Source organism: Cavia porcellus, unplaced genomic scaffold (genome assembly GCF_034190915.1).
Source record: "Cavia porcellus strain 051 isolate PalLab524CR breed Dunkin Hartley unplaced genomic scaffold, mCavPor4.1 scaffold_12, whole genome shotgun sequence".
Lineage (NCBI taxonomy): Eukaryota > Metazoa > Chordata > Mammalia > Rodentia > Caviidae > Cavia > Cavia porcellus.
Genome location: NW_026947495.1, coordinates 17,023,797 through 17,044,678, shown reverse-complemented (window position 1 = coordinate 17,044,678; position 20,882 = coordinate 17,023,797). Strand labels below are relative to the sequence as shown.

At 49.6% G+C, this 20,882-nt stretch overlaps 1 protein-coding gene and 1 long non-coding RNA gene across 2 annotated transcripts in view; one reads left to right on the top strand and one right to left on the bottom strand.

Moving 5' to 3' along the window:
• The window catches only part of Sctr (secretin receptor), a 65,336-nt gene that overhangs the window by 23,653 nt on the left and 20,801 nt on the right, over positions 1 to 20,882 (bottom strand). The window contains exons 3-4 of the mRNA XM_003478611.4: positions 11,241 to 11,351; positions 5,930 to 6,033 (exon numbers count right to left, since the gene is read on the bottom strand). Coding sequence (XP_003478659.1) covers positions 5,930 to 6,033; positions 11,241 to 11,351 — 215 coding nt within the window. The remainder of the gene's footprint in view (positions 1 to 5,929; positions 6,034 to 11,240; positions 11,352 to 20,882) is intronic.
• On the top strand, positions 7,780 to 9,870 carry LOC134478263 (uncharacterized). Its single transcript, XR_010050762.1, has 3 exons — positions 7,780 to 8,379; positions 8,706 to 8,926; positions 9,545 to 9,870. It is a non-coding gene; the product is annotated as an uncharacterized LOC134478263 (long non-coding RNA).

Here is a 20,882-nt window from a genome sequence, read left to right as displayed (position 1 = left end):
AGAACCATCAGCTAAAGGAAAGGGAGCTAAAAAGCAATGATAGTTTTGTAATCAACCAAATGAACAAATAATGCAAGTAATAATGTTCTATCCGTGGAGGGTATAGTGGGAGAGAAGAACTGGTTCAGTCTGGAAAGTAATATGGAAATATATACCAAGAACTTTTGAAATAATCATTTCTTTGTTTGTTTGTTCAGTAGTGGGAATTGAACCCAGACCTTCACACTGAGCTATATCCCCAATGCATTTTTATTTTTTATTTGGGAGAGTCTTGGTAAGTTGCTAAAGCCACTTAGTCTGGGCTTGAACTTGTGATCCTCCTGCTTCAGCTTCCCAGAGTGTTGGGATTACAGACATGCACCACCATGCCCAGCCAAAATATCTATTTCTTTGGTCCTCCCTTTGATTCCATGAATTAACTTTAAGAAATAGCTATTCCTCTGTAATTGTGGAATGCGCACCCATAGATTCAACTAACCATGACAAGAAATATTTTTTAATTGTTTTTGTACTGAGCTTTTACAGACTTTGTCGTAATACTCTTCCCTAAACAACACAGCAATAATTGCTTAAACAGCATTTACATTGATTTAGACATTATAAGTCACTCTAGGATGATTTAAAGTGTAAAGGAAAATGTGCATAAGTCTGATGTGACATTATGGAAGGGACTTGAACATCCTCTGATTTAGGAATCTGTAGGGACCTGGAACCCATCCTCTGCAGATACCAATGGAGGACTATAGTCAGAACATAAAAGCAGATTTATACATAAAGATATTTGTTACAGTACGGTTTGTGATTTGAAAACCCCAAATGTCCATCAACAGCGTAGTTAACTGAATTGTTTTAAACTCAAATGACTTGAAATTCTCACTGCTAAAATGTTCTTCTAGAGCTTTTAATGAAGTCAGAACATGTTGCTGTTATGTGAAAAGGCAAAATACACATTTCACATGTGTGGCGTGATACCAGCCATAAGAAAAGCATCGGGTTGAATGATATGAAATTGCCCTTCTTTTGTTCATCAAAATGATCAGATAGCAACCATTTTATGGGATTTGATCCCCATATATGACATATTAGGAAGATCCATTAAATGTTAATGGTGGTTAACTCTGGATTATAGGTTTATCAATAAAGCTGTTATTGTCCTTCATATTTTTTCTGTACTTCTAAATTTGCCTACAGTGGGTGTTATTTTATAGACAAAAGAAAAATAATTTTTTTTTAAAAAGACACAAGAGTAGTAGAAGGGAAAGCTGGCTGACGCTGTTCGCATGAGGTTAGCACAGCCCGAGCTCCACCGTGTCAACGCGCTGCAGAGAAAGAACACAGTCTTTAGAGCCAGGAGATGAGCCTTCCAACCCAGGGTATTACTCCTGAGCTGTCTGTCCTGGATAAGTTCCGTCACTCATCAAGCCCCAGGGTCCTCTCTTCAGAATAGGGGTAATAATATCTACCTTGAAGCCTGTTGAGAGAGCCAGTAAGACAGCAGATGGCGTATCTACGTTAGCCTGCTCCAGTCTCGAACTGCCTGCCTGACGGCTCATTTCTATCCCACCCCCAGAGTTCTGTTTATCTTTGAGGACAAGATGCCTCTAGGCTGGAGGTCCCTCTTCACAGGGGCAAAGCAAACTGGTTAGAACCAAGATGGCTACCAGGGTGACTGGCCACCGACCTCTATGTTTCTTATAATGCCATTTGCATTCTGAAGGACAGCCCCCTCAACCCATGCCTGTGGGAAGTTTCTGGACCATCAGACTCAGCTGTACAAGGAGAACAGAGGCTCCCAAGTTCCCAGAAAACCTCCACCCATCTCCAGAAAAGATATGACTATTCTTCTTTATTACCCTACTCTTCCTGCTCATCTTTTTTACTCCGTATCTATAGCTTTCCCAACTTCCACTGGTCCAAAAGTTGATTTTTGAGTGTATCTCTCACTTCTCCTATTGGCCAAAATTAAAAGTTTCCTTCACTGCTCAGTTGGTGCTCAGTCTTGGAATTGGCTCCACAATTCTGACTGGGAGGAAAAAAAAGACTGACAACATATAGACAAGGCCTGGCATTTAGAAGACTCAGTGTGTGGTGTTTCTCTCCACCTCTCTCTGCCCTTCAGAATAAGTCAGTGGAATGAGATGGTATGAAGTCCGGGGTATGAGGTAGCTGCTAAAAAAACTAGGCCTATTCTCAGTTATGCTGATGGAGTGCTGTGAGCAGCTGGCCAGGCCAGAATGTTGGGAATGTGGTGTCCAGGTCTGGACACATTATTTTAAGAGGCACATTAATAAACTGGAGAAATTCAGGAGGAAAGCAATTGTGTCATTTGAAGAGTGTAGGAGAAAATCCGGTGTGTTACACCACAGGGGAAAACAACTTTGAGACCCAAGCCTCTCTCTGTGAGTCAGCACCATCCGCAGACTGCAGCGGGAGAGAACAAGGCCTCACTAGAAAGCCATCCCCGCCTGGAAACTGTATCATTTTTGTTATTTTGTTGGGTTGGATTTTTCTCTCTTATGTTTTGTTTATGTTACATTTGATGGCATGAGCAGCTATTTAAAAGATAGCAAGACATATTATAGTGGCCATTTTGGATTACTATTGGCTTGTTTTGATGTCCTTTATTACATTCATTGTGTAATTTTTATTGTTTCTATCCTATTCTGTTCTATTTGATTTTTCCTATGTGTGAAGGTATCTGTAGCTATTTTGAAGACAACAAAAAGCATTATGGTAACTGGTTGATTTCGTAGGGTTTCAAAGTCCTATATCACTTATACTGGTTTTTGATTGGTTTTATTTATCTTGGTTTTATCCTCTTTAAAATAAAATTTTAAAAAAATTTGGGGAAGAAAACAGTAGAATTATTAACCCCAAAGACAAAGAAAGGCAAAATTTCAAGTGTGAGTTATAGTGGAAGTAGACATTTTTTGACTTAATGTCACCAAAACTAATTATTTTTGTAATACTGGAATCTAGGGCCTTACACAAGCTAGGCAAGTGATGTACTACTGAGCTACCTTGGCAGCCCATAATGAAAAGCTTTTTGACAACAAGAAGTAATGACAGGATGACAGCTACATGATGTTGAGCTTCCCCGATGCCACCACTCTCCCAGAAGCCAGGATCCCCTCTTACAGATGAAGAGAAGAGGCTGTAAAGGCACTTAGTTACTTTACATGAATGATTCCTATTATTTGGGACACCAAAGACCTGTGAAACAACAGGGACCCACATATCATCCTATAATCTTGCTACATATAGGATGAAACTCATAACAGCTCCTTCCTGGACCAGACTGCAGGAGACCAAGGAAGCTCAGGGTGACATGTGTAGAATGTGAAGCCAAATAGCCTACACTGTCTCGCGGCTGTGGTCACTGCTGGCTGGGTGACCCAGGAAGAGCCCTACTCCCTCAATGTAACTCTTGGATCCTCTGCTCTCAACATCTGCAGCTGTGCACCAACCCTGAGGACTCAGGGTCCAGAGCCCCCGCCAACAGCCTCAGAGTTAAGTCCACAGCTTTGCATAACCTTCATTACATTTCAGCCCCACGGTTGGGGATTTTACAGTTGCAACCTCCCCACAGACCTTGTGGTTAAGGCTCCAGGCTTCATTCTTTCCAGCTGACTAATCTAGGCCATGTGTATTCATTGTGTGCTTTTGACAGATATAAATCACAACACTTAAATCTCTTTGGGACTTTCAGTAATTCTTAAGGGTATAAAGAAATTACAAGACCAAAGAATTTGAAAACCATTAGCCCAACCCAATCATATATCCTAGTCTTTTGCCAATGATTGGTTCCGGGTGGGAAGGCCTAAATCACTTTGGACCAATGCAATTCAAGGACAAGCTTCCTGGAATTTAGAGAAAACAAGGTCCCTGCTCTTAGGACAGAATCACAGCCAGGGTGTCCTTCTAAGGATACAGGAATGGGGCTATCTGTAGCTGCCATCACTGATGGCAGGAACCCCAGGATGACACCACCAAGATGGTAGGGAGGGGAAACAACCTGGTCTTTGGCGGCTTTGCTGTGTTTCTTCATCAAAGAATTCCGAAGCCCATTTTCTGCATTCCCTAGTACATGAGTCTCACTTTCTTATTAAATTAGCTATTGATTTATTTGTAACCCAAAGCATCCTGTTGGCCCGCCAGCCTGCCACCTGTCCTAAGACTACTACTTCATAGAGCTGTAGATTTTACAAGGACGATGCACCTAAGTCCTGGTCTTCATTCATATAATCAGTGATACAAATGGCTATCAGCAGAGGACAGAGCCCACTGACCACCTCTCCCAGACTGGATACATCCCCTGATTACTCCTGGCCACTGTTAACCTGCTCCACACTGGCCAGATCCAAAGGCCTCGTGTATTTTCCCCAACTAGGTGACAAGAAAGAGAAGAAACCAGATCATCCCTTCTTTGGACCCCTGCCTAACCCCTTTCAGAGAGGACAACATGGACTGACTAGAAAAGAGGAATCTCAGAAAATATGCCCAAGTGGGCATGCCTGCCACCCCACTTCATCCTTTCTCCCTTAACTCTGATCCTCCCTCTCCAAACTTCTCTAACAACCCCCACCTCGACCCAAGAGACAAACAAACTTCTCTCCCTGAACACCCAACTGGTGTTCAGCTATTGAAAGAGCTTAAAGATGCACCTCCCAAGGACCGCCCTTTAACAGTGAGAGGACAGAAGAGAGAGGACACCGAATGCTGGCTCTCTGGGGCTTAACTTGGTGAAATTCCTGTCCACTATTTGATAAGCATGTTCCTTAAACCCACTAGCTTCAATTTCCTCATCTGCAAATGGGACACTGCAAGGAACAAACAGAACTTTTGTTCAATGGAACCTCGAATCTGCCAGGTGATCCTGAGCATTTAACACCACTTACATCAAGGAGCTATCACATGGCAGATTACAGAACAAGCTCTGGTCAGGGCAGGTTGCCGAAGATGGCACCCAAGGTCTCAGTCATAACTACAAGCCTAATGGCTAATATTTATCAGACACCTTACAGGTGCTGGGCAATGTGCTGGGCACTGATGACCTGGAAGTGAGTACAATTTTCTGGTCTATCACTGCAGGGCATATCACTCCTAATAGGTGCTCAGTAAATATTTGTTGAGTGAATGAATGTGAGCCTTGGGAGCTTGAATTTTAGTGAGACACAAGGGATCATGTGACACAGGCTTTGCAAACATGATACGGCACAGTCAGATGCTGGGACATAGCCCAGAAGGGCCTTTCCTTGGAGAAAGGGGAAAGAAGAAAGGGCTGGAGTCAGGTCCCAAGCAGAGTCACGAAGAATGTGTAAGAATTGGTGGCAAAAACATGTCGGGGAAGTTCTGTCCCCACAGAGAGTTCTAAAGGGTTCACAAGTCTATGTAAGTCTCTAGGGACATGGCTGTCCTGGGAAGAAACAAGTGACCCATCCCCGAGAGTGGCCCTAAACAGGAGCCTCTGAAGTTCAGTCCACAGTTCCTGGCAAACACAAACTATATACCTTAGCATCTCCCTGCATTAAGTCATTTGCTTCCCTTGATGCTTATGCAGTCAGAATTATTTTGAACCCATTTTCTTGATGAAGAAACCAAGGCACACAGCAATTAAGTTCTCTCTGGGCCCACCACGGTCAAGGCCAGGATTTACACACATTCACACACCAGCCTGGCTCTGAGCATTTAACTACATCTAGCTTCTCTTTTGGTTTAAAGAACAAAGCTCACAGTACCCAGAGTCCTCCTGACCTTCATCCCGAGGTGATGAAGCTAGATATTGTACCTGAGTGAGTAGGGGAAGTAGGGGCTGAAGGCAACCCAGGCCCTGACTCCTGCCTGTGCTGGCTTCCTCTGTACGTGCTCAGGCCCTGTCACGCTGCAGACCCTGTGCCAGCACTGGCATGGTGGCGTTTGACAGGCTTACCCGCTTCTCATTAGAAGAGTCGTTCACATTAACCCCACAGGCCAAGTCAGGCCTGGGGAAGGTTTCTGACCAGCCATCCTGAGTGCAGTTTCGGAACAGAGAACCTGTGGGTGCCAAGAAGCCTGCAGGTGAATATTGGGGAACAGGCACCGTATTTTTATAAAAGACTCTATGGTAACAAGTAAGTACTATTATCATTTGATAGCTGGGGAAACTGAGGCTGGCAGTGGGTAAGTAACTTGCCCTAGTGAGGAGGAAAGGAGATTGGAACCCTGAGCTCCAAGGCCCAAATTCCCACCATACACTGAATACCATTCCCCTTTCATACCCTTACTCTCGTCCCCAGAGCAACTAGGGCAGTTGCCAAGACCTGGCCACTCCTACAGTGAACTCTCCTCAGGCTCTTGCCCTTACAGATCCTGCTCAGGGAGGAAGTTCTGTTTCTAACTCTACACCATGCTCACCTGGCCACTTGGAAACCACGAGAGCGCTACTGAGAAAACCCTTCCAGGTAGCTGCCCTTTGCAGAAGGGATGGCCATGGTACCCAGGCTCCCTACGGAGACAACTGCAATTCTGGATATCCCACATGCCCAGCACAAAGATGCAGGTTACCTCCTCTTGCTAGAAGCACAGTTGCTTCTGGCCTCCTGAGTGGGGGCCCCAGGGTCCTTAGGCCTCCACACTGGCTGGCTGACTAAACACAAAGGCACGTGAATGGGTCTGAGGACTGGTACTGACAGGAGAGGAGTTTTCCACTGCAGTTGTGTGCGTGTGTGTGTGTGTGTGTGTGTGTGTGTGTGTGTGTGTGTCTGTGTGTGTGTGTGTTGCTGGGGGTCAAATACAGTGCTTCATGCACACTACGCACACACATTATCACTGACCTGCACCCCTTGTGCTCACTGGAGCTTTCAAAGCCAGAGCCCAAAGATTAGGGTAGAAGCTGTTGGCTAGGAGGGAAGGCCTGGCATCCCTGGGAAGAGCTGCCCTCCTTGTACTGAGTGACCCAGATGCCATCTGTGTCGTGTGCCACCAAAAAAGACCAAGGTATGGTTCCCTGGCTGGCTGGTGAGGGCATCACAGAGTGAGGGCATTGATCACCAAATCCTGTGTGTGGGAGCCCAGTCCAGGGTCACCTTAACAACACACTGGGCTGGGCATATTCCTCTCTCATGGACTCCAGGGGCCAGGCCACCACTCACGAAGATCAGGGTCCAGTGGGTTCCATGGAGCTGGAGAACACAGCTGGCTGTTCCAGAGCCAGCCACTCTGCTCAGCGCTTTCTGTATGGACTCGGATCTAATCCTGCCTATTTTGCCAACCAGAAATCCAAGGCCCAGATCTGGGCCTCCGTGCCCAACCAGTATCTATCCCATCACCCCTGGCTTCCCCCTGTGGTCTGAGGGTGGTTTCTAGTCTCTGGATACCATGTCCTTTGGGCTCTGGATATGCCCAAAGTTTCAGAAGGCCAAGAGCACAGGTCTAGAAGCAGTCCGATCTGACTTCAAAATCCAGTGCTGCCTCTTGGTCACTGTATGCTGTTACACACATCACTTCTTTGTCTCTGAGCCACACAGGAAGGAGCACCCGCAGCACAAGGGTGAACAGGGCCCACACCAGCACCTGGCTCCATTTTTTGGCTTTTCCAAAGGAAGAAGGTGTGGACAGGAAACTTGGAATTAAGAGAAGGAAGGTAAGGGAAATTGAATTAAGGGAGCAGTGCTGTCACATTTGGGTTTGTTGGATGGTAACACAAACATCCCTGATCTTAGGGCCGAAGGTCAGCCAATAGTGTCTGACTAGAAGTGGCTTTCTGTGCTCTCAGCCCCAAGCAGTCTACCTGTTTGTCTGGGCCGGGGAGCTCTCTCATGAGAAGGATCTCATGAGGATCTCTCGAGATCTGCATGTGACCAAACTGGGTGTCCAGAGCTGCTGACCAGGCAGCGGCTCCTCACTCAGTACCAGACAGAGCCACCCGCAGAGCTTCAAAAGAGATAGGGTTGGGTACTCTCTGGCGTCCCTGCAATGGTACCCACTTCCCTGTGCATAATTCCTCATAGTAAGGATTGCTTAACCAGACCTAGGCCACTGTATACCCCAGGATACCCCAAAGCTGTCAGTACATTTGTGCATTCACAATGTGCAGTTTGAGGAAGAGCCAGTCCAAAGCTTTTATGGGATTCTCAAGTCTCCAGGACCCAAACAAGGTTAGGACTCACTACTGCTGAAAAGCCAGACCTCCGCTAAGCCAGAGCGGATAGAGAACGCAGGCCTGACTCCGTCCAGAAATGTGCTTTTTAATAAAGGATCCAGAAGGCTGAAGCCCTTTCCAGAATCAAAGGAATGCACGCTAGAGGGGACATGGCAGTCCTGGCATGAGAACTATCTGGGGCAGGTGGCAGCCCCTGGTTTCTCCCCCACACAGATGCTCACCCTCTCCTGGTCCATCTGGTGAGTACCCTTGGAAAGAATTTATTTATGAATTAAGTTTAGAATTTATTTTTCTTTGTTCCAAAGGAGGTGTCCAGGACACCACCCTGTCTTCACTGGGCACTCCTCTCGGGCTGGAGTCAGGACCGGGGTGTGACTGGTGGGGAAGCTTTCCTTCCTGATGGGAGTTAAGGCGGAAAGTCTCATGAGACCCAGAGGCAGGTCAAAGGGAGAAAAGGTTCCTGATGAGGGCCAAGGCTGGGCAGGTTCTGACCTATGCACTTGGGTCAGTCAGCGCTCAGGGGCCAGGGATGAACAGGCTAAGACCACCCTTCCTACTTCCCCAGGAGCAGGCGGCAATGCCAGGCAGGCAGGGGCTCGGTGTGGACCTGCGGCCCCACAGTGACGCTGTGTGGTGGATCGATGAAACAGCAGCGGAGGCAGCCACAGGGACTCCAGCTTTCATTCTGGAGCAACACAAACAGGCACCCAGTGGGTCATGAGCAGTTCAAGGGTGAAGAGAGGGGCCCTGAAGAGGGAGACAGCAGGCTTCTTGTTAATAAGGTAGGTGGGACTTTAATCAGTTCACTAGTGAGGTCTGTGACGGGGCTGGGACTCGGTCACCTGTGTGGCGATGGCACAGGCTTTGATTGGTCTCTACAGGAGGGTTATGGGAGGGACGATTAAGACACTACAGCTCCGGGAGGCTCTGAAGAGGGGCTGGGAAGGGAGAGCTCCAAGTTCTTCCCAGCAGAGGAGAAGCTCACGGATGGAGCCTGGGCAGGAGTCAGAGACCAGGCCTAGCCCTGGCCTTGCACCTGTCCTGCCTGCCGCTCCGGGTCAGCCACTCCTCACTCACATCCTGGGCCCTTAGCTCCACAGAGCCTGACCGATGCAGAGAGGTCATGGCAGAGGTAAGGACAGCTGATGAGTTTGCAGGTGTACACGTGAAAGAGGAGGGGTTCAGGTGGAAGGAGGACAGGGAAGGAGAGCATGGGAGAAGGGACAAAGAACAGCTAGCCAGTTTCCAAGCACAGCCTTGCAAGATAGGTATTAACCCCACCCCCTGACACACACACTGCTTTATAGATAAAAAAAAATTGAGGTTGAGTGACAATGAGCCACTTGAGCCATAAGGCGAAGAGCATCCCACTAAACTGCATTTCCATGTGTCCCCTGCAGGTAGGTGTCACCGCTGTAGGACAGTTCTGGCTGAAGGAATGCGGGCAGAGAGGTATTCCTGTCAGGGTGGCCTTCAGCCTGCCTGTATAGCCCTCTGATCCTTTCGGCAGCCAGCCTGGACCTGGATGTGGAAGCCACAGTGGAAAGACATAGGAACTCAGCATCGCAACAGGACATGGGGGACACTGTCTGCTAACAGAGATACTGTCTTGGATTTTATGTAGGCCAACATCGTGCAGAGGCTTTGAGATCTGAGGGGTTTGTTTGTTCCAGTGGATAATGTTCCAAATCAATAAATGGAAGAATGGGGTTCAGTCTCTTCCACCTGGTCCCCCACATTCCTGTATTGCAGGCTGTCAAGTGAGGCTGAGGGACAGTGAGTTACAGCACCACGTTTCTCAAGTCTCTGTGTATGTGTGTGTGCTTGTGTGCACAAGAGCATGATATGGTGTGCATATTGTGCTGTGCATACTAAAAAATTACAGTGAGAAGAATCTACACTCTTGTCCCAGAGCTCAGGAACTCTGCTTTAGTCTGGGTATGGATTGCACCCCACAGTCCCATGTTTTAAAACCTTAGTCCTCTGTTTGCTGTGATGGGGAGGGGTGGGCCCTAGTGGGAGGAAGTTAGGTCACTGAACGTGTGCCCTTGAAAGGGATAATTAGGACATTAGTCTCTCTCTTTCTCCCTCTCTCTCTCTGCTGTTTCCCACCATCTTTGTTCCTCACCATGATGTTTTACCTCATCACTCGTACAAAACAACAAGCCAACCAGCCATGGGCCTAACCCTCAAAAATAGTGGATCAAACTTAACCTTTGATCCTCAGGTTGATTCTCCTGGGTGACTGTGACGGTCATAGCAAGTGGACCACCAGTCTCCTTGGCCATCTTTTCCTTGCCTGGCTTTGTAAGGCCACTGGGTTTTGTTCTTGATTTGTTTCTGCGAAGGGCCTTTTTGGGTGTGAATTTCCTGCCCTCCATAAGTAAGGGAGGGAGCAGCAGGGCCAGGCCAGGCCAGGCAAGAGATTGCAAAGGACCATCACCAAGAAAGGCGAAAGGTCATGAACCTGCCTTACATCATCCCAGGGCCACTCTGATCTAGGGAGCCTAGAGCCACATTGACCATGCCCTCAGGGACCGCACCAGTTTTGAAACTGGCACTTAGTGTTTCTACCTGTTGCTGAGAACTTTGAGGCAAAGTACCAAACCTCTTAGTCCATGTTTTTAAATTACTCTTCACTGGGTCAAGTGAGTTACTGGAGCTGAGAAAAAAGTATGTGATGTGCAGGGGTTTGTCATGACTAATGAGCTCACGCATATGTAAAACCCGGTAGAAGAGGTGAAAGAAGTGACCCTTCCTTAAGGCCAGGTCACTTGGCACTACCATGTGGGGCCTAGTTACAGGGGCTGGAGGAAGCACAGCCAGGCTGCTAAAGGGACTGAACACAGAAGAGAGGGAGGGTGGGAGGGCATTCCTAAACAGTGATCAGAGAAAAGCAAAGCCAGCTTCCCAACACCTTCCCCAGGACCCTGCCTCCCGCCCGCTCCTCCTCTCCACCCCAGTGAGGCTTCCAATCCTCAGCAAGCATCCTCTCACAGCATTTCACCCACTTCCTGTCCCCACTGCTTCACCCATTGCTGAGGTCCCACCCACGGGCCACCCCACAGCCACTTGCCAGGCCCGTGGGTTGCGTGGTTACCATTCCTGCTCCGTGTGAGCATCCTCAGGAACCTGGGGCACTCCACCTCCACAGTCTGTCCTGGCGCAGAGGAGGGCCAGCAGCTCATGTTGTCCCACAGCCCCGCACAACCTGCGGAGAAGAACACAGCCCAAGACTGGGATACAGCAGAGGTCACGGGCACCACTGCCATCCTGTCACCATCCCCGTTCCTCTTGCCTACGTGAGTTGCCATCAGATACTTCCAAAGTTCCCATTAGGTACTGGTTCCATGAGGTCAGGAGCCAGTGGAGTCTAATGAGTCCACGTTTGGATCTTTGGGGTCTGGGATCCACCAGTTCTGTGGGAAGTGCTTGGTGTTGAAGACACAGAGGGAGGAAGGTGCTCACAGTTTTTGACTAAGCTCCAGTGTGCAGGTCGGGAGTTCTCTGGAGCAGAAGGTGGCCTCAGCTGTTGACAGCAATAGGGCTCCCTTCTGAATGCACAGTACAGCCAGCTGGGGAGCCTCGCAGATACACAGAACCCACCCTGCACCCACAGATTCCCCTGGAGCAGCCCCAGAGTGACACCAGGTCAAAGTTTTGTAGATAATTCTAATACGACAGGCAGGGTGAGCACTCTTGTCCCATAACTCTGGAACTGCAGCTTGCATCAGAGCTACCTGGAGGTTTTGTTAAAACACAGATTGCTCAGCAAGTGCAGGTGGAGCCTGAAAATGTGCACAAGTCCTCAGGTGAAGCTGCTGCTGCTACTCTGGGACCCACTTTGAGAACCGTGGCCCCAGCAGCTACTGGACAGTCACCACTATACTTGTGATAGGAATATTGTGGAAGATGTTGCTTTCTATCTCACTGTGTTCATTTTTTGGAGTGCCCTCCTGAAGGGGCAGCCAGTCTCAATCTGTGTGAAGCTAGGTTTGCTGCAAACAATTAGTGTATATCTGTCCTTACGGACACTGCACATTGAAGCTGATTTCCTCTTTCATTTGGCTGCTAGGAAGCTGGAAACTAGAAGATTTTGAAATGAATGAAAACATTGCTGGGTATCTTCAATGCAGAAGTAGCCATTTGGAGTCTCTGATTCTATGGAGTCTCTGCCCCTATACTGTCTCTGAGCAATTTCATACTCTGTAACTTGAAGATAATTGATAGTAATGCAGAAGATCCTTGTTTGTAGACACAAATAATCACTGTCCCCTCAAAAAACAATTGACCTCACTTCACTCCCCTCAAATTCAGCCAATTTCATATCCACTTATAAATTCACTTTACCATTCTGCCTTATACATGGGGCACTTTGAATTCTCTTATCAACCAGTAGAAATATCTTACTGATTTCCTTGCCAATTAAACCAAATGTTGGGCAGGTGCTTATTTTATATTTGCATATATTCTATGCTTCCTTCCTTCAGCCATTATCATTTCATATAACCACCCACTAATTCTCCTGAAGTCGATCCCAGGGCTCAAGAAACCAGGGAAATTCCTCCCTGTAACAGGCTCTGGTGACACAGGCCACCCCATTTAGGACAGGGATCAGCAAGATTGGTAATGGGCTGAAGTGCTCCCTAGAGAGGGAGCAGTAGCAACCTTCTTCCACTTTGGGGACCATGGTACAGCTGTACCACGCCAAGGCCACTGGGAAAAGGCCAGGACTCTCAAGCCCAGCAGCTTGGTAGCCAAGCTGGAGGCCCTGGCCATTTCCTTTCTCTCTTCAGGGGAAACAGATGCCTCCCCCTAAAGGTTGTTCAAGATGAGCGCGAAGGCCACAGGCACAGCCCGCAGTCATGGGTGATGAGGAACGGCAGCCCCTTCTGCCCATGTCTTCCCCAGGCCTCGACTTTTCACCCTGGCCCCTGGAGGATGGGGCAGCGGGGCTTCAGAATGCAGCTGTTAGCTCTAGGGACTGGAGAGTGTGACACAGTGCAAGGTTATTGGAGTGTCCAGAGGACAAATTTCCAGCTTAAAAAAGAGCAATATTTCTATTTTCAGGCATCACTCCAACCAGGCTTAAAGTGTCAATGTCCTCTGTGACACCTCCATCCCTACTATGTGAAGTCTTCTTGGCAACCTCCCCCACTGTGGAAGTTTTTGGCACACATCAGAACCAGCAGGGAGCACACCTCACCTGCAGACCTCTGGGGCTCACCCTTAGATTCTAGTATTGTCCATCTATAGCAGCTGGACCTTAGTAGCTCACCAGAGAAGCTGCTGTCTGTGGTCGTCAGGCTCTGCTGTGAGAATCCACCCAGCATCTCCTTCTCCAGCTACGGGCCCAGCCCACCTCTGGTTTCAGGAAACAGTGACAGGCAGCAGGGACTCACCCTCCAAGGAGGTCACTGCTGTCAGCAGTTTCTGGGCGAAGAGCCCCAAGTGAACCAGGCAGAGCTCCCCCAAGAGCAGGAGCATTCCCGGCAGGAGCTGGCACAATGAAGACACTCAAAGACCCAGACAGATGGACCAGTGTCACACCTATGGCTCCCTTACTGGTCGCGTCCCAAACATAGGCTTTTGCCTTGATACTCATGTGACTCTCAATTTCATGTCTGGTCCTGGCCCACCTCCCTTCCCCCACTCCTTATTCCAGATCTGCTTCCAGGGATCCTGTGGGATCCCATGGCATCCAGCTCTACCCTATCTTGCAGAGGAAGCCACAAAGTGGAGGGGGACGACTTCCTGGGGCCAAACAGGAAATACAGGGATTGGGAGTGTCTCTGCCCACCTGGTGCTTGGTGCCACTTAGCCTCTGCCCACCAGACCTGTCTCCAGGTGATATAGCAGCCAGGTTCTGGGAGCCGGAGACAGGCAGTACGGGTGGGGGTGGGTTGGGCCTGGAGGGACAGGTTGGGGAGGATGCAGTGGGACCTGGGAGGTGGAAGCTAAGGCTGCTGCAGTGAGTTTCTGCTCTAGAAGCAGCACCAGCCCAGAAGGAGAAAGAATGTGAGAGGATCCAGAGGAGAACTTAGGCCTATGATCCGGAGACAGGAGAGGCCTTTGAAGGCAGGCACGGGGACATGGGCAGACTGTGGCCCAGCGTGGTGGGAATATAAGAAGGGAGACCCAGGGGTGGAAAGGGCAGGATAAAGCTCCCTTAAGGTCAGTGAAAGCATTTGTGGGGCCAAGGACCAGGTGTCTGTGCCCCTCAAGGAACACAGGATATGAGGACCTCTTGGATTCCAGATCTCCCCCTGGAATGTCCCAGTGGGCCCTGAGAGAGAGACGCCTGAATAGCTCTCTATTTTGCACCTACCCTAGACCATGGGTAGAGCTCTGCCACCACCCCAGAGATTGGTCATCCCACTGCCAGCTGTGGGTGTTGCCCTCCAGGCCTGAGCAGCATGTCCAGGACTTGGCAGGTCCCAGGTGATCCTGGGCCTCCCAGATGGCCTTGGCCTGCTGACTGGTCTTGGGAAGGCCCCGGGATCTCCCCAGATGACTCGTTGCCTTTCTCTAGTCTGAAATACTCCAGCATCAGGAGTGCCAAAAGGTAAGGGGGTCCTTTGTCCTCTTTCCTATGTAGAAGTCTCCTTGTGGCTGCAGGATGCTGCACAGACAGTAGCATCTCCCTACTAGCTTGGGAGGCTTCTGCTGCATCAGAAGCAGCAGGGCACTTCAGAGAGAAAACAATGTATGGGTCTCTTACGTTTCTTGGGGAGAGATGGACTCAAGGATGCTGGGAGCTGACCAGGCAGTTAGGGTGATAGTCCATGTGACAGATGACCCACGCCCACCTAGACAGACAGGCAGAGGTGCCAGGACATCTAAGAACCTTCTGGAGCTGGATCACGTCGGGCAGACCCACAGGGACACCAAGCCTAGTGCTGGCAGAGATAGGAGTGCCTGGGGTCCAGTCAGTGAGCCATCTGCCAGCTGGCTCACTGCCATACCCTTTGTGTCTGTCACACATTGAGAAAAAGCAGTGTGGCTGGACAGGGCCATACCAGACCCTCACTGGACACACAACAGACATCCTGCAGCTGAATGTCACAGCCACTCAGGGGTCACAGCAGCCCACTCTGCCACTGTAGAAAGGAACTCAGGGTTCCAAGAGGCACAATGACAAGTGCAGTGTCAGTAACAAAACTAGCCCTGGTGACACAGGGATCCCGCCCAGACTTTCTGTCTCCCCACCCAGGGAAGGGTCCCACCTGCCGAGGTGCCCCTGGGTGGCAGTACATAGAAGTCTCAGAAAAGAGTGAATGAACATGCCCCACAGGTGTGTTTGGATGATATGTGGTCAAAAATATTTTATTTTTGTGGTCACAGAAATTTAGAAAATCTAAAATGTATTAAAAAATAGTAAAGGGTAGAATAGCTCATCTTTGTTTCATAGCTGCTATGAGGATGGACCCATGTTTAGAAAATCTATTGATTTAAAGGGGAAAATATTAAGGATATCATCGTACAAACTGCACAAGGCCACGGCTCCTGACTGCCCACAGGGACCGTCCCTGAGTGTGAGCAGAGTGAGCCTCTGAAACCCGGCTCCCAAGTGCCCCTTAGCCAGGCTGGGCAGGAACAGGAAGTGGCAAGGGCACTTCTTCCCCAACTGAAACACCCTGTCCAGGGAGCTCCGATAGGAAGAGACAGGCCAGACTGGGGTGGCCATGGGGTCCTGGGCAACTTTGAGCCAGAGCAGCAATCACCATCACCTGAACTGCACAGGGTATCAACGAGATGAGGGACTTGTGGGGGCTATAGCTCCTGAGCACTGAAGGACGGTCACTGCTTCTGGAAAGCCTAGAATAAGATGAGCATAAGGACGCTGCAGCCCCTGCAGAGGACAGGAGGAAGGCAGGAAGTTTTAAGTGAAGACACCAGGACAAGTGACGCCAGGCCACAGAAACCATCTGCGAGAGAAGATGCCCACGGTAAGCAAGGACAAGGTGGGGCATTGGGCTGAGGCAGGTGACATGATGGAGACAGGGCAGGCACTGCAACCAAGCTTACCTTAGGCTTGGCCTTGCCACTTTGCTCTGCAAGCCTCAGTTTCCTCATCCATAAAATAGGCATCATAATGTTCTCCAAGATTTTTGTGAGAAATGAAAGATTTGTTTATGTAATAGAATATTCTCTCGCCTATTAACCCCTATTCTTTTTAATTTTTGAAGCAGATTTTCCCCCTTTAATCTCTCAAAGTACTGGTTGGAAGTCTTAGATAGGGCAGAGATGTCTCAGCATGTTTTTTGCTAGAGTTTCCAAAGGTCTCTGGAAGAGTGAACAGTATTCTGGTATCATCTCAATGGAGAAAATATAAAAAGAGCAAAACTTCCTCAATTTGGGGAGAAACAGGGAGAAAGATGAGCGGGACACAGAAGGTTCCAAAAAGAAACCCAGGTACCGTTTCCCAGCCAACCCAACTGGTAGGGTGGATGGCCCAGAGGAACATGGCTATGGGAACCTGTCTAGCTGGGACACAGAGCCTGTGCCCAATCCAGACATGAAGGGGCCACTTGACTAGGGCCCAGGTCTGTTGGCCACCATCCCTGTAGAACAGGACTTGACACAAAGTGGGGTTCCCGGGCACAGAGGTGCTAGGGAACTGTCTGGCACCTCTAGAATGCTGGGGGAAAATCCAGAAAATAACAAGGCTCAGATTTCTGTCTCTAGGAGAAAGGAGTCAAAGTCATAGAAAATGGAAAATGTTCTATTTTAGCCAGTGGAGTTTATAGACTCCTTTAGGTTTGTCTCCTTTAGATTTACGAAGGCCCTGGCCCTGTGCCAGGCCCAAGGCAGACACTCACCATCATCATCTTCTTGCCTTTGGGGACAAAGAGGTGGCCTAAGGGCAGATCTAGAAAGGAGCAAGGCTAGGAAGGGATCCTGGGCATCAGGATGGCGCCCTGGAGATCTTCAGACTGCCCCAGCAGGCTGATGCCACACTGAGAGCCCTCTTGTGACTAAGTGTGCCCCATGCCCACCGACAGTGGAGCACCCGTCTTCCAGTCCTTGGTTTATTAATACAGGAGCTCAGATGGCCTGACTATAACCTGGCACTATTCCTGGAGCAATGTGACAGGCCGCAGTGACAGGGAGAAGGAACAACCAGGTCCTCCAGGGCCATGCTAGCTCAGGCTTCTGGGGCGTGGGAGCCACGTCCCTCCATGTCCCCTCTGTGTCCTGGATGCTCGCTTGGCCTGCAGGTGGAGGTCACTAGGGAACCAAGGGCTCCTCTTGGTCTCATCCCCATTGGCTCTTCCCTGCACCTGGGGACTCTCATATCCCTGAGCACCGGAGGCCAAGTCCTTCCTTACCTAGAGACTTGGCAGACTGTCCGCCACTCCTGAGGGACCTTCTTTTTCCCCTGCCTAAAGACCTTCATTCCTTACTACTTATCACATTACCTGGATTAACGGCACTAACATATCTCTTTTAGTCTTTTTCACAGAAAGCTCTTCCTAAGAGGCGCGGGATATCAGTTACTCACAGCTCTTTTGTGCTGAGTTGGAGCAGAACAAATCACAAACCACAGAATACTTGGGATTTAAAAGATTTGGGCTGAGAGTCATGTTTCAGCTCTGTGTGATCCTGGGCCCGCTGAGCCTCACTTTCTCACTTGGGGACACGGGGCTAATAGTAGTACTCACCACATTGAGTGGTTGTTTCATAACTAAAAAATTGTAAAGTGTCTAAGATGGCATAGGAAATCTACAAAGTAAGTTAGGTTATTCCTGAAACATCAGTTGTACTGAGACAGAAGAGTCCAAGTGAGCCCTGGGCAGCTGCGGGCAATGGCCCCTCAGACGGGGAGAGGCGGCTGCTAAGGGGGTCAGGAGCTGGGACCAAGACTCCAGAAAGGGACTGATAATGTTTCTTAGAGAAACCGTACTAAAAGCCAGCACATAGAAGGTACTGATTACTACACACCACAGACTGACCTCAAAAACAGAATGCTGACTGAAGAAGGCAGACAGGAAAGGTGACATACTATATGAGTCTATCCTTATGAAATGTCCAAGTTAGCAGCTCCACAGAGACAGAGAGCAGATGAGTTATCACCAGTGGCTGAGAGAAGGAAGGAGCCCAGTGATTTCTTAATGGGTCCTGGCTTTTATTTTGGAGTGATGGACATGTTTTGGAAGTAGAGAGAAGTAGTGGTTGTATAGCACTGTGAATGTACCAAATGCCATGCATTTAATGTTACATGAATTTCATCTAAATGAAAGCAAGTTAATAAACAAGTAAGAGTCCATTTCATCCCCGCTGTGTTCTGGGGAGTGGGCAACTGCCTGGGCAGAGACGAAGGGGCTGGCATGTCCTCCTTACTGAACGGAGAGGTTACCAAGGCTCAGAGAGGACTGGAGTCTTTTTAGGGGATCACTCAGCACCAAAACGACAGAGCAGGACGCATGCCTGGGTCTATCTGACTGCAGAGCTACACATCTCCTGCTACCACCCAGTCCTTCGGGAACATTCTTTCCCTAGGGAGAGCCAGAGGCCTTCCAACAGCCAGAGTGAGTCCCAGCTTCTGTAAACACAGCACTAACTATCCCAGCAGAGCAGGCCATGTAGCTTTTAAGGTGACCCTGAAACATTCTCACAAAATGTTGGGAAGGCCTTGGCCATTTAACCTGGAATAGCTGAAAAGTTAATTTTTTATTTGTGATAAGTATGCCAGACCTGGTGACAGCTCTGTGAGTGGCATTTCCTGTGACTTGTCTGGCTTTCAAACATTAACCTCCACCCCAGGAGAACCAGGCAGCTTAACCATTAACTCTGAATCCCCAGCAGAGAGTCCCAGCTTGGGCACTGGGTCAGAGCCTTGGGCCAGATGGAGGCCTTGGCTGAGCTCCCAGGGGGCCTGCTGGCCTAAGCAAGAGGCACAAGCATTATGCACCTCTGTCAACCCCTCCAGGGTCTCCTACTAGACAAAGGACACAGGTCCCCCCTCAAGGTTCTGATGCAGTCATCCCCAGGGACTCCGTCCCTTGTCATTGCTCTCATCTTGGCTTTATAGGGGCTATTCTTCTCTGTCATTACATCTGTCCTACCTTCCCCAAAGGGTCCCCTGCCTCACTTTGTAAGCCATGCAGCCAAGGACTGAAGACCCTTCCAGCACACAGCATCCTCCCACCTCTTCTGTCACCAGACCTCTTCTGCTTTCTCAAAACTGCAGAGGTCAAGATGCAAAACAGACCCAAGCAGAGGGGCCATTCACAAAGGGCAAGGCCAGCCCATCTCCCTGCCACCCACCTGCTTGATTTGGCAGCCAGGGCTTAGGCTAGGCAAGTGGCCCACAGGAAAGGTGCCGGCCACAGGCAGGGCTGAAGACACAGGTGAGCAGTGGATGCCGGCCAGCCATGGCAGAGGTCAGCCTGCAGCACAGGGAGCTGGAGAGAGGCCATGAGAGGAGCTCCCTGATGGGAGAGGCTTGCTTTCCCACAGCAGCATGGTGAGATGAGGTCAGTGAGTCCTTGCTCCCTCTTAGAAACAGCAAGCTGAGCAGAGGAGGGGAGCCTCTTACCCAAGACTACCAGCAGGGAGCAGCAGTGCTGAGACCCTGCCGCCATCATATGCTGAACCCTGAACCAGCCTGAACCAGCCTGAATCAACCTGAACCAGGCCCCAGGAGACTCCTGTAGCCAGGCCAGAACGGTGTGAAAATCACTTCACTGGACTGAGTCTGCCCTGCACTGTGACACCCAACAGACATGAGCAGAGGCCACTGCCAACCAGACCACCCAGTCTGAGGCCAAGTCAGGGTGGGCAGATCCAGCTCAATGCCCTTAGAGGACAACTGAAGAGGACCAGGGCTCACCTCTCTCTGCCCAGGACAGGCCCAGAAGCTTGCCTCTCCAAGGGAGATCATGGCTAGATGACCTCAGCTAACTTGTGGCAAACCAAGCAATCACGTCTTCTCTGGAGGTCACTATACTCCCTCCACAGCACTCCCTCGGCACCCACTCTCCCCCTGGAGCCAGCTCTCTTGTTTTCTCCTTTCTCCCTGCTCTTAGTAATGTATCTGCACTTACTCATTCACTCAGTAAGTCAGTTAACAAACATAGAGCCAGTATTCATTATGCATAGGTGCTGTGCCAAGCAAGCATTGAGGAGGAAGAGGAAAGCAACACATCCCTACCATGGGCCGGAGCAGAGAAAGTCCAGCAAACACATCTTCACTGGGCACTGCAAAGGTCCCAGGACAGAAACAAACACAGTCCTTCAAGAGCTGGGTGCTCAGCTAAACCAGCAAGACATTGTTCCCAAAAAGCCCACAGCTGGCAGAGTGAAGAAGAGGGGAAATGGTGTTTGGCATGTGCGGAGACTTGGGGCGTGACAAAAACTGACACAGGAAACTGCAACAGACTTTTTTTTTTCTTATTGTAACAGGGATCAAACCCAGTGTCATTTTACTGAAGCTACAGATGCCTTTCTTCTAAAAAATGTCTTTTTATTGTGCCATAGGGTCTTGCTAAATTGCCTGGGCTGGCCTTGAACTCCCACTCCCTTTCCCAGCTTTCTGAGTGGCTGGGACCACAGGCGTGCACTCACCCTGGAGCACATCAGCCAGGACCTGAAGCTCTCCGCTGTGTCTGCGGGGCTTCGGGGTTCAGACCCCCTCTCTCAGGCCACCTTCTCCTGGGGACATGTAGGAAGAGGACGGCTGAGACTGAGGCACCAGGCTGGCCTCGTCAGTGCCTCGCTTTCTACTTTGTGTCTGGGA